This window comes from Herpailurus yagouaroundi, unplaced genomic scaffold, assembly GCF_014898765.1.
Source record: "Herpailurus yagouaroundi ecotype Mexico unplaced genomic scaffold, PumYag 188, whole genome shotgun sequence".
NCBI lineage: Eukaryota > Metazoa > Chordata > Mammalia > Carnivora > Felidae > Herpailurus > Herpailurus yagouaroundi.
In genome coordinates this window covers 8,871,897-8,891,153 of record NW_024412419.1, presented here as the reverse complement: position 1 = coordinate 8,891,153, position 19,257 = coordinate 8,871,897, and the positions used below count along the sequence as shown (strand labels likewise).

Here is a 19,257-nt window from a genome sequence, read left to right as displayed (position 1 = left end):
TGGGGCAATCCGGAGATGAGGGACGCAGGCTTCCCGGGCTTCCGGCGGCCTTCCAGGGGTCGCCAGAGGCAGGCGTAAGGGGCAGAACGCACTCTGGCCTCCGAAGCCCCATCCCACCTACAGGCACCCTCAAGGCCAGCACAGCAGGCCCCCGGGTCTGCACCTTCCATGACAGCCTCGCCCCAAACGCGTCTTCAACTCTCACAGTGTAAAATCTGTCCAGAGCTAAGGGACAACAGAAATGTAAAATGCAAGTATCCATCTGAGATGGAAAGAATCGGTAATTCCGAATTAATGCTTCTCAGAGCCTTCCCTTTGAATCGGAAGGTAAAGATTGGCAGGGACTCCCCCCTCCTGCCCCTCCTCCCAACCCTCCCCTCCCCCGCCGCCTGGGGTTATTAAGGGATGAAGGGTATGGGATGAGGACGCTGGTCTTCCTTTCATGTCACACCTTTGGGTGGGGACAGAGCCTGGGACGGTTTTATTCTGAAACTGAAATTACGGGCATTCGCGTTAAAGCCTGGAGCTGTTGAGATCTGCTCCTTTCCCATAAAGCTGCTACCTTCCTGTAAAGGAACTCGTCTAAGTGGATTGTACTGAGGAATCACGACAGGATCCCTCAAGGTGGCTTTCTCGATGAAGGAAAGAGTTGAAAAGTGGTTTGTCTTAGAAGAAAACGTAGCGGTAAATTTTCATGACCTTGGATTTGGCAAAGGATGCTTAGCTAGGACGCCGAAAGCAGGAGTCACAAAAGGAAACAGAAAGAGATAAGCTGGATTTCATCAACATTTAAGTTTTGTGCTCCAAAGGACACCATCAAGAAAGCGAATAGGCACATATAAGGAACTCTCAACAACTCAATAATAAAAAGACCAAAACCCAATTTAAAAAAGATCTGAGTAGACATTTCTCTAAAGAAGATATACAGGGGCACCGGGGTGGCTCAGTCGGTTAAGCGTCCGACTCTTCGTTTCGGCTCAGGTCATGATCTCACGGTCTGCGGGTACGAGCCCTGCATCGGGCTCTGCGTGGACAGTGCGGAGCCTGCTTGAGATTCTCTCTCTTCCTCTCTCTCTGTCCCTCCCCCACTTGTGCGGTCTCCGTCTCTCTCCAAATAAATAAATAAACTTAGAAAATCGACATTAGAGGAAATATACAGATGGCCAATAAGCATGTGAAAAGATGCTCAACATCATTGGCCATCAGGGAGATGCAAACCACATCGAGGCACCCCTCCACACCCCCCCAGGGCGGCTGGAATCGGTCAGCCGGCAAGTGTTGCTGAGGATGTGGACAAATCAAAACTCTCCTGCACTTCTGGTGGGAATGTAAAACGGCGCAGAGCTTTGGACAACGGTCTGGGAGTTCCTCAAACACTAACCACAGAGTTGCTACGTGACACAGCAATTTTACTCCTGGGTACACACCCGAGAGAAATGATAACATATGTCCACACGAAGGCGCAACATTACTCATCACGGCCAAAAGGTAGAAACATCCCACGTGTCCCTGAGCGCGCGAAGGGATACACAAAATGGGGGACATGGATACAACGGGCTGTTATCTCGCCAATACGGGCTACGGAATGGATGAACTCGGAACACATGCAAAGCGGACGAAGACAGGCACAAAAGACAACATGTCGTAAGACTGAATTCGTGTGACGTCCAGAAGAGGAAAACCTATACCAGCAGAAGGCAGGATGGTTGCTTAGAGCTCAGGCAGGAATGGGGGCTTGAGAATAGGCAAGTAATGGCTAACGGGTACAGGGTTTCTTTGTGGGGTGATGAAAATGTCCCGAAATTGACTGGTGACAGTTGCACGTACAAGAGACGATACTGAAAGCCACGGACTCGTATCCTAGAAATGGATAGATCATCTGGTCCCAAACTGTATCTTAACAGAGCTGTTAAAATCTTTAATAAAAAATGCAAGGGATTTGGTCACTCACTAAACAGAAACTAGAACATTCAGCCCTCTGGGATTTGACACACCAGTGTAAGCTGTATGCTTTGGACAACAGCTCGGATGAGCTTTGGTTCCCGTCTCCTTGGACACGGTGGGCACGCGGAAGCAGGACCGGTGAGCCTTGTGTAGACATAGCACACACCCACCCGTCTGGCGCAAAAAACCCCTAGTATAGGGAAACAGCCGCCCTTCTCTGCCGTGATGGTCTACACCGCCCAGCACGAGCATTACTTCGCCACACAAACTTCCGCTGCGTCCTCTAGATAAGCACTGCTCGAAATTCAAAACTAGGAAGTAACACTGACCGCCCAGCCTTCCTTACCTGATCACTCTCAGTCTCTTGAACAAAAAACGCTTCTCCATTGTCTCCCAACTTCATGTGCAAATCCACGGATTCCCCGTTGATTTCTATGTCAACCTGAAGGAAAAACACACCCCACCGCCACAGGAAACCTCATGGGGGATGCCGTGTCTCTACATACACGTATTTGAATCACATACATCCCCGAAGGATATCACAATTCCAAACCTCAATCAATCAACCCAGGCTTACGTGCTCTCCGCCATCGGAAGTGGAGTCTATTTGCCACCCCCCCCACCCCCCACCCCGAGCCCGGGAAGGCTTGCGATTGTGCCCAGCAAGCAGAGCACCACAGAAGTGGCTCTATGGAACTCCCGAGGCCGGGTCAGAAGAAGGCAGGGTCCACCTGGCTCCTTTCCTCTGGAGATGCTCACCCTATATCCAGCCACCGTGTTGTGCGGCCACCCAGGCCACGTGGAGAGGCCACGTGTGGGCATTTTGGCCAACGCTCTCAGCGGAGAGCCCAGCCGAGGGGCCGCCAGCCATGTGAGTGACCCCATCTTTGGAGTGGGTCCTCCAACCGAGGCTCCAGATGGCAGCGGGCAGAGAAACCCCAGCCTGGCCACGCTTGGTCTGAATTCCTGACCCACGAGCTTAATAAGTAGCTGGTTTTTGCCACTACGTTCTGGAGCAATTTAACACCACAGCTGGAGATAATACACTTGTCAATTCAGTGACCAGCCCCTTCCAGTGTGAAGCCACGATCCCAGAGGTCCAAAGCTCTGTGTACAGACAGAAACACGATGATTTTTCTCTGAAGAAAGAAACCGTACCCCAGGTCACCGGGCCCTACGCTCTTACCACTTTCTCTCGGGAGCGCAGGACCCCCATCTTCCCAAAGCGCACGTGGAAAGGGGAACACTGAAGGCTCCCGTTGGGTTGGCGGACGACAATGATATCAATACATCCAGACAGGGTGGCAGGATTCAAGCCCTTGTAGAGTTCCTTCACGGTGACGAACACCTGGCCCGCCAACTGCCCAACGTAATTCATGGTTTGGGTCTGGAAAACAGAGACACAAACACACACACAGACGCACAAACAATTAATTCAGAGAAGGCCATCTCTCTAGAGTCAGTCCAAATGGGCTCATGGTCACGTCAAACGCATGTGTTTACACGTGTGACTTTCACAGCTGGTTCACATCATCTTGGTCCACCGGAATGAGCCCGCTATCCACCTACCCCCGACCCGCTCAGCAAGCCCACAAACCTCCACGGCAGCGGCCCCAGGAACCCCAACTGGTAGCACTGGGCTCTTCCCCTCTGGGCCTACGGTTCTTGCTTACGGCACCCTTCCGGCCCCTGCCAGCCTCACTCTGTCGTCACATGTAGGTTTTACACACGAAATCTTAAGACTCTCGAGAAGAGACTGTATTTGCTACCTTATTTAGTATCTATCCCCCCCCCCCATGCCAAAGAGAACAGATCATCAATAATATGAGTTGAAAAAAGTGGCTGTTTTCACTTGAGAAGGAAAAACAATGACTTTTATTTAGAACAACTTCCATCCGGGTCTTGGCCTGCCTATCTGACTCTGGCCCATGACTCCAGGAGACATTCATCCGAACCACTTTGGTTTCTCTGCCCAGCTAATCAACCGAAGTCCGGTCGGCAAACACCCGGGCCTCTCCTCTACAAGGGGCCTGGTGGCGGGGACGCAGAGATAAAAAAGACCAAGTCCCTGTCCGCTGAAGGGACCCACAGGCTCATGAAGGCGACAGAAGTAAAACACAAGGAACTAGAATATGTCACTGCTATGTCTGTTCTAGGCAGACGCTAAGGGCCATGACCCAGGGAGGTGGAGGGGCCACGCCAGGGCAGGGAGGTGGGAAAAGGTGGACCAGAGCCCTGCAGGGGGTGCTGTGCCCGTGACAGAGGACATGCAGGGAAAAGATGGAGAGTTTAAGCCCCGCTGGGAGGTCCGGACGTTTCTAGGTGGCAACGCAAAGCCACCGCAGATTTGGGAACGACAAAACGATGATTCGATCCATGATTTCAAGGAAGTGTCATGATGATGACGTGCAGAATGGCCAGACAAAGCCAGAGGCTGGAAGGCTAAGTGACGGCTGCTGCTGATGGTGCAGACAAGACGCCGGCCCGAAAGGAGGCCACGAAGAGGCAGCTGGACATGCTCGGGTCCAGGGGCCCGGCCGTGAGCTGGTGCCATATTCGGGCTCCCACGGCCGCCTCAGTGCTGGTCCTCACCGGCCCACCTGCCCACCTCGGCAAAGCCCACCCTCCGGTTCCACGGTCTGGCCCCGTCGCGTGCCCCGATGTGACTCACAGACTGGCCCACAGCCCTCGGGGGCCAACCCTGCAGCCATCATCTGCCACCCACTCCTCCTGGCTCTGCCTCCCCGGGCCTCGTGCTCTCAGAGGTGACTGCACCCCCCCCACCGCCACCCGGGGTACCTGTCCTCAGGATGCAGCTCCCTTGGGGCTCCCTTCTTGCCAGCCTGCAGGTCCCTTCTTCCCCGGCTTTGCTGACCTCAAGCGAAGGCCCGGTCAAACCTGCGCTCCCCTCTCCTCTCTGTGCACTTGACCGGGCCTCCTGAGGCCACGTGGCTTCACCACCTGAGCATGGAGGGTTTGCACGTTGTGACTTCCAATGGCTGGACCCCAAGACTTCAATCACGCCCCGATTCGTCAAGGTGACCACCCACCCTCCATGGGGGTGTGAGGGACCACGCTGAGCCCACCCATCTTCGGGTCCCTGACAATGATCCCGGCGACCACGACCTTGAGTACGCACGCCTGTCCCTGACCTGTTTGCGCAGTTCGGTTCTATGAACTTGCTCGCCCTGATGTGTCCCTGACTTGGCCCTGTGCTTTTCCTGTCACTTGGCGAAGCCAGATTGTCCCGGAGGCCAAGGACCAAGCCTTCTCTTTTCAAGTGAAAAAACCAAAAACTACCTTTCATAAGCCTCACCTCAACCCCTGTGACGTGTGGAAGTGAGAGCAGCACCCCAACCCCCCGCTTTACAAATGAGGAAACCGAGGCTCAATGCTGGCTGGCCAGAAGCCCTGCAGGCAGGGGGCAAACACGAACTGTTGCTTTAGGGCCAGCTTAGAACAGGCCAGAACCCTAACAGCAGTGAACAAAACCTCCAGAGAAAAGAGCGCAAGAAAGACCCGACTGGCTCACTGTACAATTTTAAGCGGCACCCTCTGGATCGCCACCACCCGTCTCCCCCAGAAAGAGACGAGCAGACCCTTCCGTGCACACACGCGGAGACGCGCTCGGGCCAGCCTCCCTTAGACGGGGTCTGCGTGACGCGGCCCGGCACCCACGGCTAACGCCAGTCACGTGGACGCGAAAATAGAAAATGGCACGATTTCTAAATCTGTGTAGCCGTGCAAGCTAACGGACTTCGTGTAACAGGGGGGAGGGGACCGTTCCTGGAGATGAACACGGCGGAAAAAAAGGATTCCTTGGAACCCGGATACATCTTGGTTTTGTTTCAGGGTTTTTTTGTCTGCTTGCTTTTTTAAAGATTTTATTTATTTTTTTTTCACTTTTTAATTTTTTTTTTTTTTTATAATTTACATCCAAATTAGTTAGCATATAGTACAACAATGATTTCAGGAGTAGATTCCTTAGTGCCCCTGACCCATTTAGCTCATCCCCCTCCCACACCCCCTCCAGCAACCCTCAGTTTGTCCTCCATATTTAAGAGTCTCTTCTGTTTTGCCCCCCTCCCTGTTTTTATATTATTTTTGTTTCCCTTCCCTTAGGTTCATCTGTTTTGTTCTCTTAAAGGGTTTTTTTTTAAGGACGCCTTATGCCCAAGGTGGGGCTCGAGCTCATGACCCCGAGATCAAGAGTCGCAGGCTCTTCCAACTGAGCCAGCCAGGGCCAAGAACCCTGATATTTCTTCTAGGGAATCATTTTACAAAAAAAAAAAAAAAAAAAAAAAAAAAAAAACCCCACCACCTCGATGTTCAATGTAGATTTTAACATGCAGGACTCACCGAGAGGCGTAAACCTCTAACTCTATAGCCAAGTGTAAGCAGCATGAACACTTTTATCTGTTTGGCTCTAATATAAGTACCACAGTAGTACCGTATTCCCAACAAAGGGAATGCTCGTAACTGGATGGTACTCCCACATGTCGGCATCCCAGCTCCTCATCTGTGAGACGAGGACATCTGCCTGGGTGACCTGCGAGGTCCGATGGCCTGAAGATAAAGCCTGAAAGGGCATCTTCAATAATTCAGACTAAATGGTGCTCTGCTCTCCCATCCTCAAGAACAAAGCTTCCCTCCCCCATGTCAGCGAGCAAACTCAAGGCTGTTGTGCAGAATCTGAAGATTTCGAAGGTGGCAGGACCCTGGGTTGTTATTCCGACACCTCGTTTGACAGACAGAAGCCCAGACACGGAAGGTGACAGGCAGCGCTCCCCGTCTCCAAGAGACGGAGTGCGACCCCGACAGCCTGATTCCTGGTCCTGCGATCGTCCCTTCGTGCGTGGTGTACTTTTCCCACCACAAATAACCGGAAGTTACTTTGCTATCTTCAGCTACCCCTCCTATTGAATAACGTATTTGCAGATCGGAAAATATCTCCATTTGGAAGCAGGGAGCCTGTTCCATAATTCTTAGCAAATGACAGGATCGTGGCCCCACCTGGCAATATGCTCCTCGGTGTCTACAGGGACTGTCTTAACCAACCACAGAGAATCTTTTAGGAAGGGGACTGCTTGGATGAATGCTATCTGAAACACGGGAAAAACACGGGTTGGCAAGGCCGGGAAGAAACTGGAATCTCTGTGTGTTGTTGGTCAGAATGCGAAACGGTGCGGCGCTGTGTATGCAACAGTACAGAACACAGCTCCTCAGAAAGTTAAAAACAATTCCCATATGACCCCGCCATTCCACTTCTACGTATAGATCCCCAAAAACCAAAAGCAGGGTCTCAAAGAGATTCTTGCACACCCACGTTCCCAGACGCGTTCTCTCAATGGTTCCACGAGGTGGAAACCACCCAAGTGTCCCTTGACGGACGATGAACAGATAAACAAGATGTGGTGTATACATCTAATGGGGTATTAGCCTTAGAAAGGAAGGCAATTCTGATACTTGCTACAACGTGGATACACCTTGAGGACATCACGCTAAGTGAAATAAGCCAATCACAAAAGGGCAAATGCCTTATGTACGATTCCGCCCACATAAAGTCCCTAGAGCACGGAAGTCCCTAGAAACAGGAAGTAGAAGAGTGATTATTACCCTCGGCCTCAGGGAGGAGGGAAGGGGAGTTAGTAAGAAACAAAAGCTGGAGCTGGAGGGAGGGATGGACGCGCCAACAGGGTGAAAGTCCTTATACGAAGGTTCTGAACTGCACACCTGCAAATGGCTGAGACAGTCCCGTTTTCTGTGATGTGTACGTCACCACAATCTTAAAAGGGGGTGAGCGAGAACACTGTACCAACCAGAAGTCATTTCATGAAGATGAATAATGTTTGCCTGGACCCAGGAGGCACGGGACAGCCTTTCAGGGGAGGAGGGGGGCGCCCGGTTCACCCCCAGCTTCTGCTTGGCTGAGTGAGGGGTGCAGGCAAGTCGGGGGCCCGGGGGGGGGGATCAATGGCTCTTTATCTCTCCTCTTCCAGGATTTCCTCTAAATAAGTGCTGGGCAAATACTGGGAGAACCCAAGAACAGACAAGCTGGACGCCAATCTCACTTCCTCGGATCTGTTCAAAGTGAAAGGGCTCAAGGAAGAAGGTAATCTGATTTCCCTCAAGATAAGAAGCCAGACCAGCCAGCCTGAGATGGACTCCGTCCCTTCACCGGCTCGTCAGTCTCATTACCGTCCTCCTTCCCCATGGTCACTACCACTCCGGGTCGGGCAGTGAGGGGAATGTTTTGAAGAACAAAGCATCTTAACTACCTCAAGCATAACCGAAGTACCACCTGTAAAAACACAAAACAAAATGCTTACGCATCATCCAGTGGGACAGAGGGGCACGCTGGAGACACCTGCTCCTTACTCACCCCATACCGAATCCCTGTGAAGTCTAGTGCTTTTCATCTCAAAACTCGGCAAATGGCTGCTTCACCCGACAGGGCTTCGTGTATCACGTGAAACAGGATCCCACAGCCTATTTCAGTGGTATTTTGAGGAGACATAAGCCAAACCCCACATAAACATCGTCTGGCCAAACGAGGGTTCTCCAGACTCTACTGTGGGTTTTCGGAGGTTAAGAAACATATAAGATGTCATACACATAAACGTATAAACACATATAAATACATATTAAATGTTATTTGTATACTTTATATATATATTTTTTATATATATGTATATATTTTATATGTATATGTGTATATATATACATATATATATATATATATATTTTTTTTTTTTTAAAACAGGGCATCTTCTAGCTTTCCAGAAGATATTCTGAGGCTAATTTTCTGAGGCTATGACATCTTATGGGAATAACGTCTTTCCAGACAGTTTTCCCTAAATTAGAAACTACTGTGGTACTTATATTAGAGCCAAACAGATAAAACACAAAATCCAAAAGCACAGGGGCGCCTGGGTGGCTCAGTTGGTTGGGCGGCCGACTTCGGCTCAGGTCATGATCTCACAGCTCATGGGTTCAAGCCCCACGTCGGGCTCTGTGCTGACAGCTCGGAGCCTGGAGCCTGCTTCGGATTCTGTGTCTCCATCTCTCTCTGCCCCTCCCCCACTCACATTTGGTGTCTCTATCTCAAAAATAAATAAACATTAAAAAAAATTAAAACGAAAAGACAAACAACAACAACAACAACAACAATGGGTAACACCAGTTACCCCATTTCTGATGCAGAACCCAGGGCACCAGGTTGGTGAGATGCTCAGAGTAGCACGGCCAGCAGCAGAGTGAGGGCGGGAGCCCAAGCTGAACCCCAAGACTCCCCTGCTCTCCTCCACGTAGTGCTGCTTCCCAATCTCAGTGCATGAAACCGGTATAAATGGGTGAGACCCAGTTAAAGAAAATCGGCCACGTGGCTTTAGAAAAACAGATCTAAATGTCACGTAATATTCAGCCCCAGTGGACAGGGTACCCAGTGCTGTACAGACGATCATAGATCGCAATTAAAGTCAGAATTACGGACAGGACCTTCCAGAGCCGGGGGGCACAATCCGTGAGACCAGGCTTCTAAGGAAACTGGCTCATTAGAGGGACTGAGCTCACCATCAGTGGTGGTCTCACCGAAGAGTCTAAACCACCATGTGGCAAAAACGTTGTGGAGAGAATTCAAGAATTTGATGGGGCTCTAACCTGATGATTCTGTGACCTGCTCACGGCAACACCATGAAATCAAGCCTTCACTCCAAGCAAGAAACCAAGGGTTGGTGGGGGTAGGGGTTTGGGTTGTTTTTGTTTGTTTTGTCCCATCACAAAAACATTCCACCCGGGCAAATCACCTCTGCAGCAGCCTGACAACCCTGGGAATGAGGGGGAAAGTGCTAAAATTTACAAACCAGAAGAAATAAAGAATGAGAATCGTGGGCTCCCAGGTACATAAAGTTCATGAAGACAATGCTGCAAACAAAATTCACTGCAAATGCCTTCAAATAACAGGCTCTAAGACATTTCTTGTCCACAAGCAGGCCATGACACAGGAAGAAGAGTCTGAAAAAAAGGGCACTTGGGTGGCTCAATCAGTTGAGCGTTCGACTCCTGATTTCGGCTCAGGTCAGGATCTCACGGTTCCTGGGATCGAACCCTGCGTAGGGCTCTACGTGGAGCATGGGGCCTGCTTGGGATTCTCTCTCTCCCCCGCTGCCCCTGTCTTGCTCGCATTTTCTCTCTCTCTCTCTCTCTCTCTCTCTAAAATAAAAAAAAAAAAAAAAAAGAAAAAGTCTGAGAAATAGGAACTGCACAAAATATAGGGTCAGATGGTCAGACCTGATTGTCCTCCTGCAAAATTTGTGAGCTCTGTGCTTGGGAGCAAGGTATTAACTCCACCTCTCTGATGGAACCTCACCATCATGAGCGTAAAACAAGATAACTTAGGAAAACCCTCTGCCATTAGAGGACAGGTGGCAAACGTGACTCACTGTCACTACCTCCCTGAGTAAGTCACTAGACCAGTCGGACTCTGCGGTTGGCTCTCAATGGGGTATTTTCACCATTCACACCCTCTTCGGCTACCTCATCTCAGGGTCTCCCGGGAGGTAAATTCTAAGCCTTCCCCCATGGCCCTCAAGGACTAGAAGGTCAAAACACCTTTCTTTCTGTCGGAAGACTTCTCTAGCATTTTCCCCCACAGAATGATTCATCATTTCCTGGCACCAGCCTGCCCGTGACCCACTGCCCGTGCACACAGGCCAAACACGCATCGTCGTGGCAGGTGCCCAAGGAACACCTGTGGAATCTGGCTTTACGGTACATCCGGGAGCTTCGCGACTGGGAACCGACCCAGCATCAGCCTGGGGTGAAGCCTCGGGCTCCTGTTCCTCTGAGCAGCAGCAGGTTCCACCCGGACACAGAACTGCTGCTCTCAAGGGCCAACGGACACTGACAATTTAATCAGCCCCCAGCCTGCCAGCTACTTTGGCCAAAGGAGAACCACCTGAGAGGCTCCTAAATACCCAGAATTTACTGGCAACACCAGGCAAAGACAGTACAGCAGCGAACCAGCGTGGCACAAACCACAGTCCATTGTCACCTACCACGAAGGCTGGTACGCTGTCCAGACAGCGATAATAACAGAGTTTAAACTACGTATCCCTTCCTCCCAATGGTGCGAAACAGAGTTTTCCCATCTCGCAGAGAAGGACACTGAACTGTGGAGTTTATGTATGTAAGTTGCTCTGGGCCCCGATGCAGGTAAGGGGTGGAAGGGGCATTTGAATCCAGGAGAAGTCTGTATCCGACTTTGGGAGCACCCTACAAACCTCCCAAAACACTGGACAGTCGTATCTCTGTACAGAGACGCACACGCAGACTTCAAGGGACATACGCAGGAAGCTGTAAGGCGCAGTAGATGCAAATATGTCCGCTTCGCCAATGGTGAGGCCAGAGCTCCCCACGGCGGTCCATCCTAGTGGGACACTGCCTTCTCCTAAACTGGTGCCCGGCTGGGAGACTGGTCTGCTTGCTCCACAGATACACCTGTGCTTCCCAGTCGGTCCAGGAGCAGCAGGCCAGCCTCACCCTCTGCCATGTCCCGGGGCGGTGGCGGGGGTGGGGGGCACACAGGTGAAGCGGGAGCCCAGAAAGGGGTTCCTTCCATTTGAGTTCAAGGAGAAAAAGGGCAAGATTTTACTGGTCAAGTCTGAATACCCACGGATAAAATCGCCCCCTCCTCCTTTTATCCTGATCCACCTTAAATGTCAGAAAGGTGTCCCTGAGGACAGGTGACTGACCAACCAATACCGCGCCTCCCCCCCCCCCCCCACACACACGGATCATTCCTCCTGTCACGAGGCAGAGAGGACGCAGATGCTCGCCGCGTACCTGGCTCTGGGTTTGACACCAGGTAAGATTAAGCCCTGTCCTTGAGAAGCTGGAAGTCCTTTTCTTTTTTTTGTTTGAAGTTTATTTGCTCTCCGAACGTGAGCATGTGTGTGAGCGGGAAAGGGGCAGACAGAGAGAGAATCCCAAGCAGGCTCCACACTGTCAGCACCACAGGGCTCGAACCCACAAACCGTGAGATCATGACCTGAGCCGAAACCAAGAGTCGGACGCTTAACCGACTGAGCCACCCGGGGAACCCCGCGAAGCTGGAAGTCTTAGATCTTAATTGGCTCAGTAATTAACAACTGAGTATTGATGCCCATTTAGGACTTTTCTGAAAACTGCAGAATGTGCCTTGGAGAGTGAGCACCCTTGTGTAGTATTTAAGTCATGTGGCTTTTAGATAGGACTGCGGTTCCTCAAAGATACAGTCAAATCTTCTTCCCTGGGGCTCTCTCCCCCACAGGTCCTTGAAGCCTGGGGATGTCTCATTCTTCATTGTCCTGGTTGTCCTGAGGCCATGTGAGGACAGCTACGCGACTACCCCCCTGCACCCAACAGGCGAGGAAGGTGCTGTCAGCACCCCAGCCGGGTCTCAGAGGAGTCGGGGGGCCTCCATTCACCACCCGGGCTGTACTCTGAGCACATTCTGTCTCCGTGTCCAGGATCCAAACCTGACCAGCTCGTTGTGAAAACACGAACATTGTGCTGCAGCTGGGGCTGCCCAAGATCACATTCACCTGGGAGGTTAGGAGCTGAGGGCGCATTTTCACCCAAAGCATTAAAAAAGGGGGGGAAAAAAAGACAATTTCTAAGAAATCCTAAAAACGGTCTCATGACTAATAAGGCTTGCAAGAAAATGGCATTGGCTTATAAATAGCGTGTCTGCCTCTTGTGATTTACATTAACCACACAGAAGTCTTTTTTCAGAGCCTGGTGAATTGATATTTATCAATCAGCAGGAGTGATAAGTTACACATAAATGACAAAAAAGGAGGTGTGACTGGGTGGTAGTGTGATGCAGAGAAAAGAATACCAGCCCCAAGGTCAAGAGGCAGAGAAAAAGGGGGCGCCTGGGTGGCTCAGTCGGTTGAGCGTCCGACGTCAGCTCAGGTCACGATCTCACGGTCCGTGGGTTCGAGCCCCGCGTCGGGCTCTGGGCTGATGGCTCAGAGCCTGGAGCCTGCTTCCGATTCTGTGTCTCCCTCTCTCTCTGCCCCTCCCCCGTTAATGCTCTGTCTCTGTCTCAAAAATAAATAAACGTTAAAAAAAAAATCAAAAAAAAAAAAAAAAAGAGGCAGAGAAAAGAATACCAGCCCCAAGGTCGAGATCCGTATGTTTCACCCCTGCCCCACCCACGCTGGCAGCACTCTCCACAGCCAACCTCTTCCCTCCTTGCCAGTTCTGGACTGAGCATGGCACTGCGAGAAGCTTCTTGAACAAGCGTCAAGTCCTGTGTGTGTCCATACCGATGAAAGGTGAATCGGGGCCTTTACCGGCATGCCAGCATCCGTCAGGAAACACTCCCCGCCACAGAAAGAAAATTCGCCAGAAAAGCTGGAGATGCTTCTAAAAAGCTTGCAGGTCGGACCACGAGTACCTGCTGACAAAAGTGATGAGGCGGAAAAGCCAGCTGGCCCGAGAGTCCCCCCACCAGGACCCTTTCTGAATTAAGGCGGATCACACGGAGCCCTCGAGCATCACAGCTCAGCTGCAGGACCAGAGGGAGGGGACAGCCGGCTCCCAGGCGATCCCACGGGAAGGAGGGCGCAGCGGGAGGGGCAGGTGTGCGGAGCGTGTCTGGATTGAGGGTGCTAATACCCTGCAGGAAATAGAGCAAAGGCCCGGGAAGTTTTCTCCTCCTTCGATGCCCCCCACCACGGGCAGGTGCGCCCCCCACTGGAGCTACTCTGTACAATTCCTGGCACGCAACAGATGCCCATAAGCATCAGTCAGCCCGTCTCACGTGGTTCCAGAAAAGCAGCCGTTGCTAACGCGTGGTCAGCAGGAGGTCTCGGAACTTCTTGCCTAGTTATTACATCAGGAAAATCAACGTTTCACCCACAATCGACAGAATCTTTCTCCGGACCGCACAACTTGGCCAAGACACTCTGCTTTCTTGGAACGTCTGCCAAAATGCAAAACCCCTGGCCACACCCGTTCATAACCACCCATCTCTAGAATCTTAATGTCCGTTGAAGGTGGCCTCACGCTAACTGTACAGAAAAACAAATGGACAAAATACAGAGAGGGTTCACTGAGAAAGAGATCCGTCTGGTCAATGACACATGAGAAGATACTCAACCCCATTCATAATTTAAGATATGCAAAGGAGGTCTTTCAGATGGTATAAAATTCGAGCATTTCGTAAAAACCCCAGGGTTGGTGAGAGCTGGGGAAACCAAGTGATCACCGACTGCCGGTGGGTAATAAGCAGGGTGAACATTGGGGCCCCATCTGTCATTTTATGCACATACTTCCCCAGCAACCCTACTTCTGTAAGGTCCATGTACCAAACGGTCATGGCAGTGTTGACTGTAATCTAGAAAATTAGAAACCACTTAAATATCTCTAGGACTCTGGTTAAATAAACCATGTATCAGAAGATCATTACGATTGCTTTAAAAAAAAACAAAAAAAACAAAAAACCACACACATGCACGAAGGGAGCAGTTCCCCAAATACTAACATGAAAAGGTATAAACTGAGTGAAAGGGGACAAAAACATTTATAACATGAATCCGCTTTTTTAAGAATTACATTCCTACATATTCTGAGATGCACACAACAAAAGAAACTCTGGATGGATTTACACACCAAATAAGGTTCACAGGCTCACCTCTGGGGGGTGTTCTTCAAACGCATAGGTATTACTTTGACGTTAAGAATTAACGTAATTCTTAATGACGTCAGAGAACTGGGTGAGGGATGGAAAAGGCTGGCCCACTCAATGTCAGGGTCTCCCAGTCAGTGAACCTGCTGAGACATGAGGGAGTGAGGGGGCGGGGGGGCTGCTCTGGTCAGAAAGGTCAAAGGGCGACCACTCAGCTCCTCCTCCCCAGCTGGGATTTTGCAACACCCGGATCTTATAATCCCATGTGATGAGCGTTCGCGCGGGTCCTTGCCAAGGAGCACAAAAGGCCCAGACAGTAGGGGACGGGGACATCTAAACTACAGGGCGGCCCATGTGCCGGGCAAGACAGCTCCAGGCGTAGACCCTGATCCTCTGGCTCTTAACCATTCGACTCACTGACCAAGCACGGGGCTCGCATCCTCTCCTGACGCACCTCCAAATGCTCTCCGTCTACATCTGTGTGTTGGTCAAAAAGGACGTCCTGCCTTTGCGACTTCTATTCCTGTAGGACACCCACCCACTCCACCCCAGCAGTTCAGGAAGGGCTAAGTATCACCTGACGTTCAAATGTGCCGTCGACAGCTCAGGGGATAAGAATGCAGGCTTCCTGGAGGCAGGTGCTTGGTGTCAGTTAGATCCCGGGTCCTACTAACCTGTGCCCACGGGCCAATTACTAACCTCTCTGCCAGCCTCAGTTTCGTATCTGTAAAAAGGGACTGACGTCGTCTGCCTCACGGGATTAGTCATCCTCGGTACACGTTAAAGTATTTTGCAAAGTGCATACACCAAATGAAAGCCAGGCGCTAATCCTGTGGCCACAAAGGATTCCTGGACTCTGAATTAAGGCTCATGCCTTAACGATTTACATCGCACCTTCCCAAAAAAGACCGGGCCAAAGAATGTGGCAGATTAAGATCCACACACATCTATTAGAAGGGTATTACTCTCGGGTGGTAGTACATTTCTGTCTGTCCACAACTCTGAGCACAAAGGCAACCCCAGGGGTGGGCAGCAGCATTCTGTGATTAGGTAGAATTCACTGGCAAGAATCCTCGGCAAGAGCAGTGGCCAAGGGGAATGTCTCGTTGGACGGTTGTGCCCTGTTATCCCATGATCTTTACTGACTGGATCCTGTCGTTTGAAAACCAAAGGGTATGCCTAGGGAGAGCCAGGAACGCAGACAAAGATTGCACCAAAAAAGAGAAAGTACACGTATCCAAGGAGAGGGAGGGACCTTCGGGAACAAGGCGCGCGGTGCCAATGTGCTCACGGTGTCCCAGAAGCAGCCAGCAAATAGGCGTGTCTCGATCACAGGGTCTGTGGTCGGCTTTGTGAGCAACGCAGAGTACCTCACATTCGGGGAGCGAGCAGTTGACACAGAGCCACGACCGTTCTAACCGCCTGTTGCTTTGTTCTGGAAACCCCAGCATTCAGTACCAGCAAAAAGTTCTAAGCTGTCGGAAGAATCACAAAACTTGGTCGGTGGGTTGAGAGATGTGGCCATGGTCCTCTCCAGATTGGGCCGGCCTGCTCCCTTCCTTCCTCCCCACGTCTCAGCGTCTCAGCGTCTCAGCGGGGGCGGTGCACAAGCACGGCCACCCTGGGCCATCCTCCCCGCCCCCCAAGCAGGGACTTCTGTGGGCCAGGAGGAAGCCAGTGCTGGGTGGTGCGGTCCCTCCCCCCCCCACACACAACCACACCCACACCCCCATCTTCCCTCTCTCTCCACTGGACCGCATAATCTCTCTCTCTTTCGCACACACACACACACACACACACACACACACACACACCCCACAGCTAAAACAAGTTCCACAAAACAGTATCTACCTTCTTTTCTGTCCTACTTCACTTTTTTTCAATGTCTGTGGGCCACCGAAACTGATTTTTAGGACCCGTGGGTCACCAACGGTGCTGTGACAAATACTGGCCTATGCCCAGACCCAGAGCTCTGGGGAGGCAGAAGATCTTCTTCACAACACCCCAGCTGCACACAGCCCAGCCCCAGCCCAGGCTCACTTCTCATTTGCTGAATAAAAGGTGGGGAGGGGGAGAGGGGAGGGAAGAGGAAGAGGCGCCCAGGGAAGTGCAGGGGACGCAGGAAGGAGGGGCCCAGCCAAGGGCACATCAGGAGGCTGGGGCTGCCTTCAGGGCCCTGGTGCCCCCCTCGTCAAGGGGCCTGGGCCCTGGTGTCCCAGAACTGGACCCTGGACCGGCTGCCAGGTGCAAAAGTAGACGCTGGGCCCCTCACTCACCAGACCTTCCACTCACAGCTTAGAAAGCTCCCATTTCAGAAATGGCCAGCAAATGGGCCCTTGGAGGCTGCCAGAAATTAAGAATTAAGTTAGGTTGGGGCGGCTGGGTGGCTCAGTCGCTTAAGCATCCAACTTCAGCTCAAGTCACGATCTTGCGGTTGGGGTTCGTGAGTTCGAGCCCCACGTCGGGCTCTGGGCTGACAGCTCAGAGCCTGGAGCCTGCTTCAGATTCTGTGTCTCCCTCGCTCTCTGCCCCTCCCCCCTTCTCAAAAATAAATAAACCTGGGGTGCCTGGGTGGCTCAGTCGGTTAAGCGTCCGACTTCAGCTCAGGTCACAATCTCGCAGTCCGTGAGTTCAAGCCCCGCGTCAGGCTCTGGGCTGATGGCTCAGAGCCTGGAGCCGGCTTCCGAATTCTGTGTCTCCCTCTCTCTCTGCCCCTCCCCCGTTCATGCTCTGTCTCTCTCTGGCTCAAAAATAAATAAACTTAAAAAAAAATTAAAAATAATAAAAAAATAAACCTTAAAAAAAAAAGAATTAAGTTAAGCTTTGCCCGAATTGTTTCACAAACTCCATTCTGATTTTAAGTGAGTGGGCTTACGCCATAATAAACCAGGTCAGAGTTCAAGAACATGTAGAATGTGACTTCACCCTTCCCAGGGGGCTCGCCCCAGTGCTGACAGTGCACCACGGATCCACCTGGACCTCGTGTGTTCCTCATCAGTACCTCAACAGCTCCAAACTCTTCTGCCCTGGTCATGCGGAGGTGCAAACAGGTCAAGGCACTAGCCTCAGTGTCCCAGTTGGATTGCGGCCTTCTCGGTGTTTCTCGAAAGTGTTCCAAAAGTGGCCCCAAATGATGCAACCCCCGCCCGCTCCACCAGGTCTCCCCCGGAAAAAGCTCCCTACAACCCTCCCCTGTCCCCATCTGAATGCTGGCCCAAATCAGTCTGTCCCCTGTGGGTTCCTTTGCAACCTTGAACCCAGAAGACAGAGAAGCCAGGAGACGCCAACTCACAATAGGAGAGGGGTAGCCGAGGGGGGGGGGGGGCCCAGAGTGATGATTTGCAGCCCAGAGGCCAGCATCGGGCACAAGTGTCTCAACCCTACAAACAGCCCTCCTCACGGGCACCCTGTGCCTCCAGATCCACAAAGTTCTGCCAGGCGCCTGGCTCGCCTCCCCAACACCACACAGCCCTACATCCAAACAGGAATAAAAGCTCCAAAACACACATCCATAAGCAAATGTGCTTGATAAGGATACAAATGTTGACAAATATGAAGAATTATCAAAATACAGAACTGTAAAACAAACAGATCTTCCAACATGGGGTAAAATAGAAAAAAAAAAAAAACTGTGTGTTTAATTTCTCAATTACTATCCATTCCTCACTTACTTTTATTCCTAAGACCCAAATTATAGAACAAAAGATATAAACTGTAAATTTCACATGCATCATGCCATTTCTCTGATTAAAAAAAAAAAAAACTTTTACAAGCTCATCTTTTCCAAGATACTTCCTACTATCCTGGGTAAACTATTAGGTTCTAAAAACTGTCCGAGTTAATCTGTTGTTTTTAATTCAAGTTTCCTGGTTGGTGGTCAAACACTGGGTTGACATCTGGTTTCTTCAGCGACTATTCTGCACATAAATTACGTGCCAGCTGCCTACATTCTAGCCTATGGCACTTAGAGTTATGTCTAAGCCACTACTTTGCATCCTACGTGTTCCTGGCCTTCCCCAAAATAAAATTATTTGTGATAGAGCCGACTGGGCCTAGCACCCATAGGCTGCAGGAAAGATGCACAGAGGCCGGGCAGAGGAGGAACCAAACTGTAATCCGAGAACCAGATTCCAGCCCCGTTTAACCTGCCGCCTAGCAGCTGTGTGACCTTGGGCACGTAGGTCAACTTCCCTGAGCCTCAGTTTCCTCAACTGCAGAGCAAGAATCCGAAGCCCCAGGGGACATTTTCGTAAAAGTTCCGGGCGCACGGCAGGGCTGCCCACTACACGGATGGAACCCACCCGTCCTCGCTGGACAGAGCGAGGTCCGGCCGCCCCTGGGGTCCGCCAGGCGGGTCAAGGTCAGCCCTGCGGGCGACCCAAAGGGAAGGCCCGAGGGATGCTCGCGAGGCCGCCGGGCCCCGGGCCTGTTTCTCCGCCTCTCTCCCCGAACCACGTCCCCCAGAAAGGGCCGCGGGGACCGAGCACGGTCCTCCGGCGTCGGGTCACCACCGTCCCCCGGCCGGCTCCGGCGTCGCAGCGCGCGCCCACTCTCCGCCGGGCTCCGCCCCGCCCGGCCCGGCCGGCCGAGGCTGCGGCCCCTCCCGGTAGCGGCCCGAGCTCCTCCGAGGCTCGGCC

General features: G+C 51.7%; 1 protein-coding gene across 8 annotated transcripts in view; it reads right to left on the bottom strand.

The window, feature by feature from the left end:
- LPIN1 (lipin 1) overlaps window positions 1-19,257 on the bottom strand; it is a 127,972-nt gene that overhangs the window by 51,064 nt on the left and 57,651 nt on the right. For 5 of the 8 annotated variants that reach the window (XM_040496103.1, XM_040496107.1, XM_040496106.1 and 2 more), the window contains 3 exons: window positions 3,131-3,331; window positions 2,291-2,386; window positions 164-226 (listed from right to left, as the gene is read on the bottom strand). In XM_040496103.1, coding sequence (XP_040352037.1) covers window positions 164-226; window positions 2,291-2,386; window positions 3,131-3,331 — 360 coding nt within the window. Of the gene's footprint in view, window positions 1-163; window positions 227-2,290; window positions 2,387-3,130; window positions 3,332-19,257 lie in introns of those variants that run through there. The other 3 variants (XM_040496105.1, XM_040496108.1, XM_040496100.1) reach the window with 1 other exon arrangement.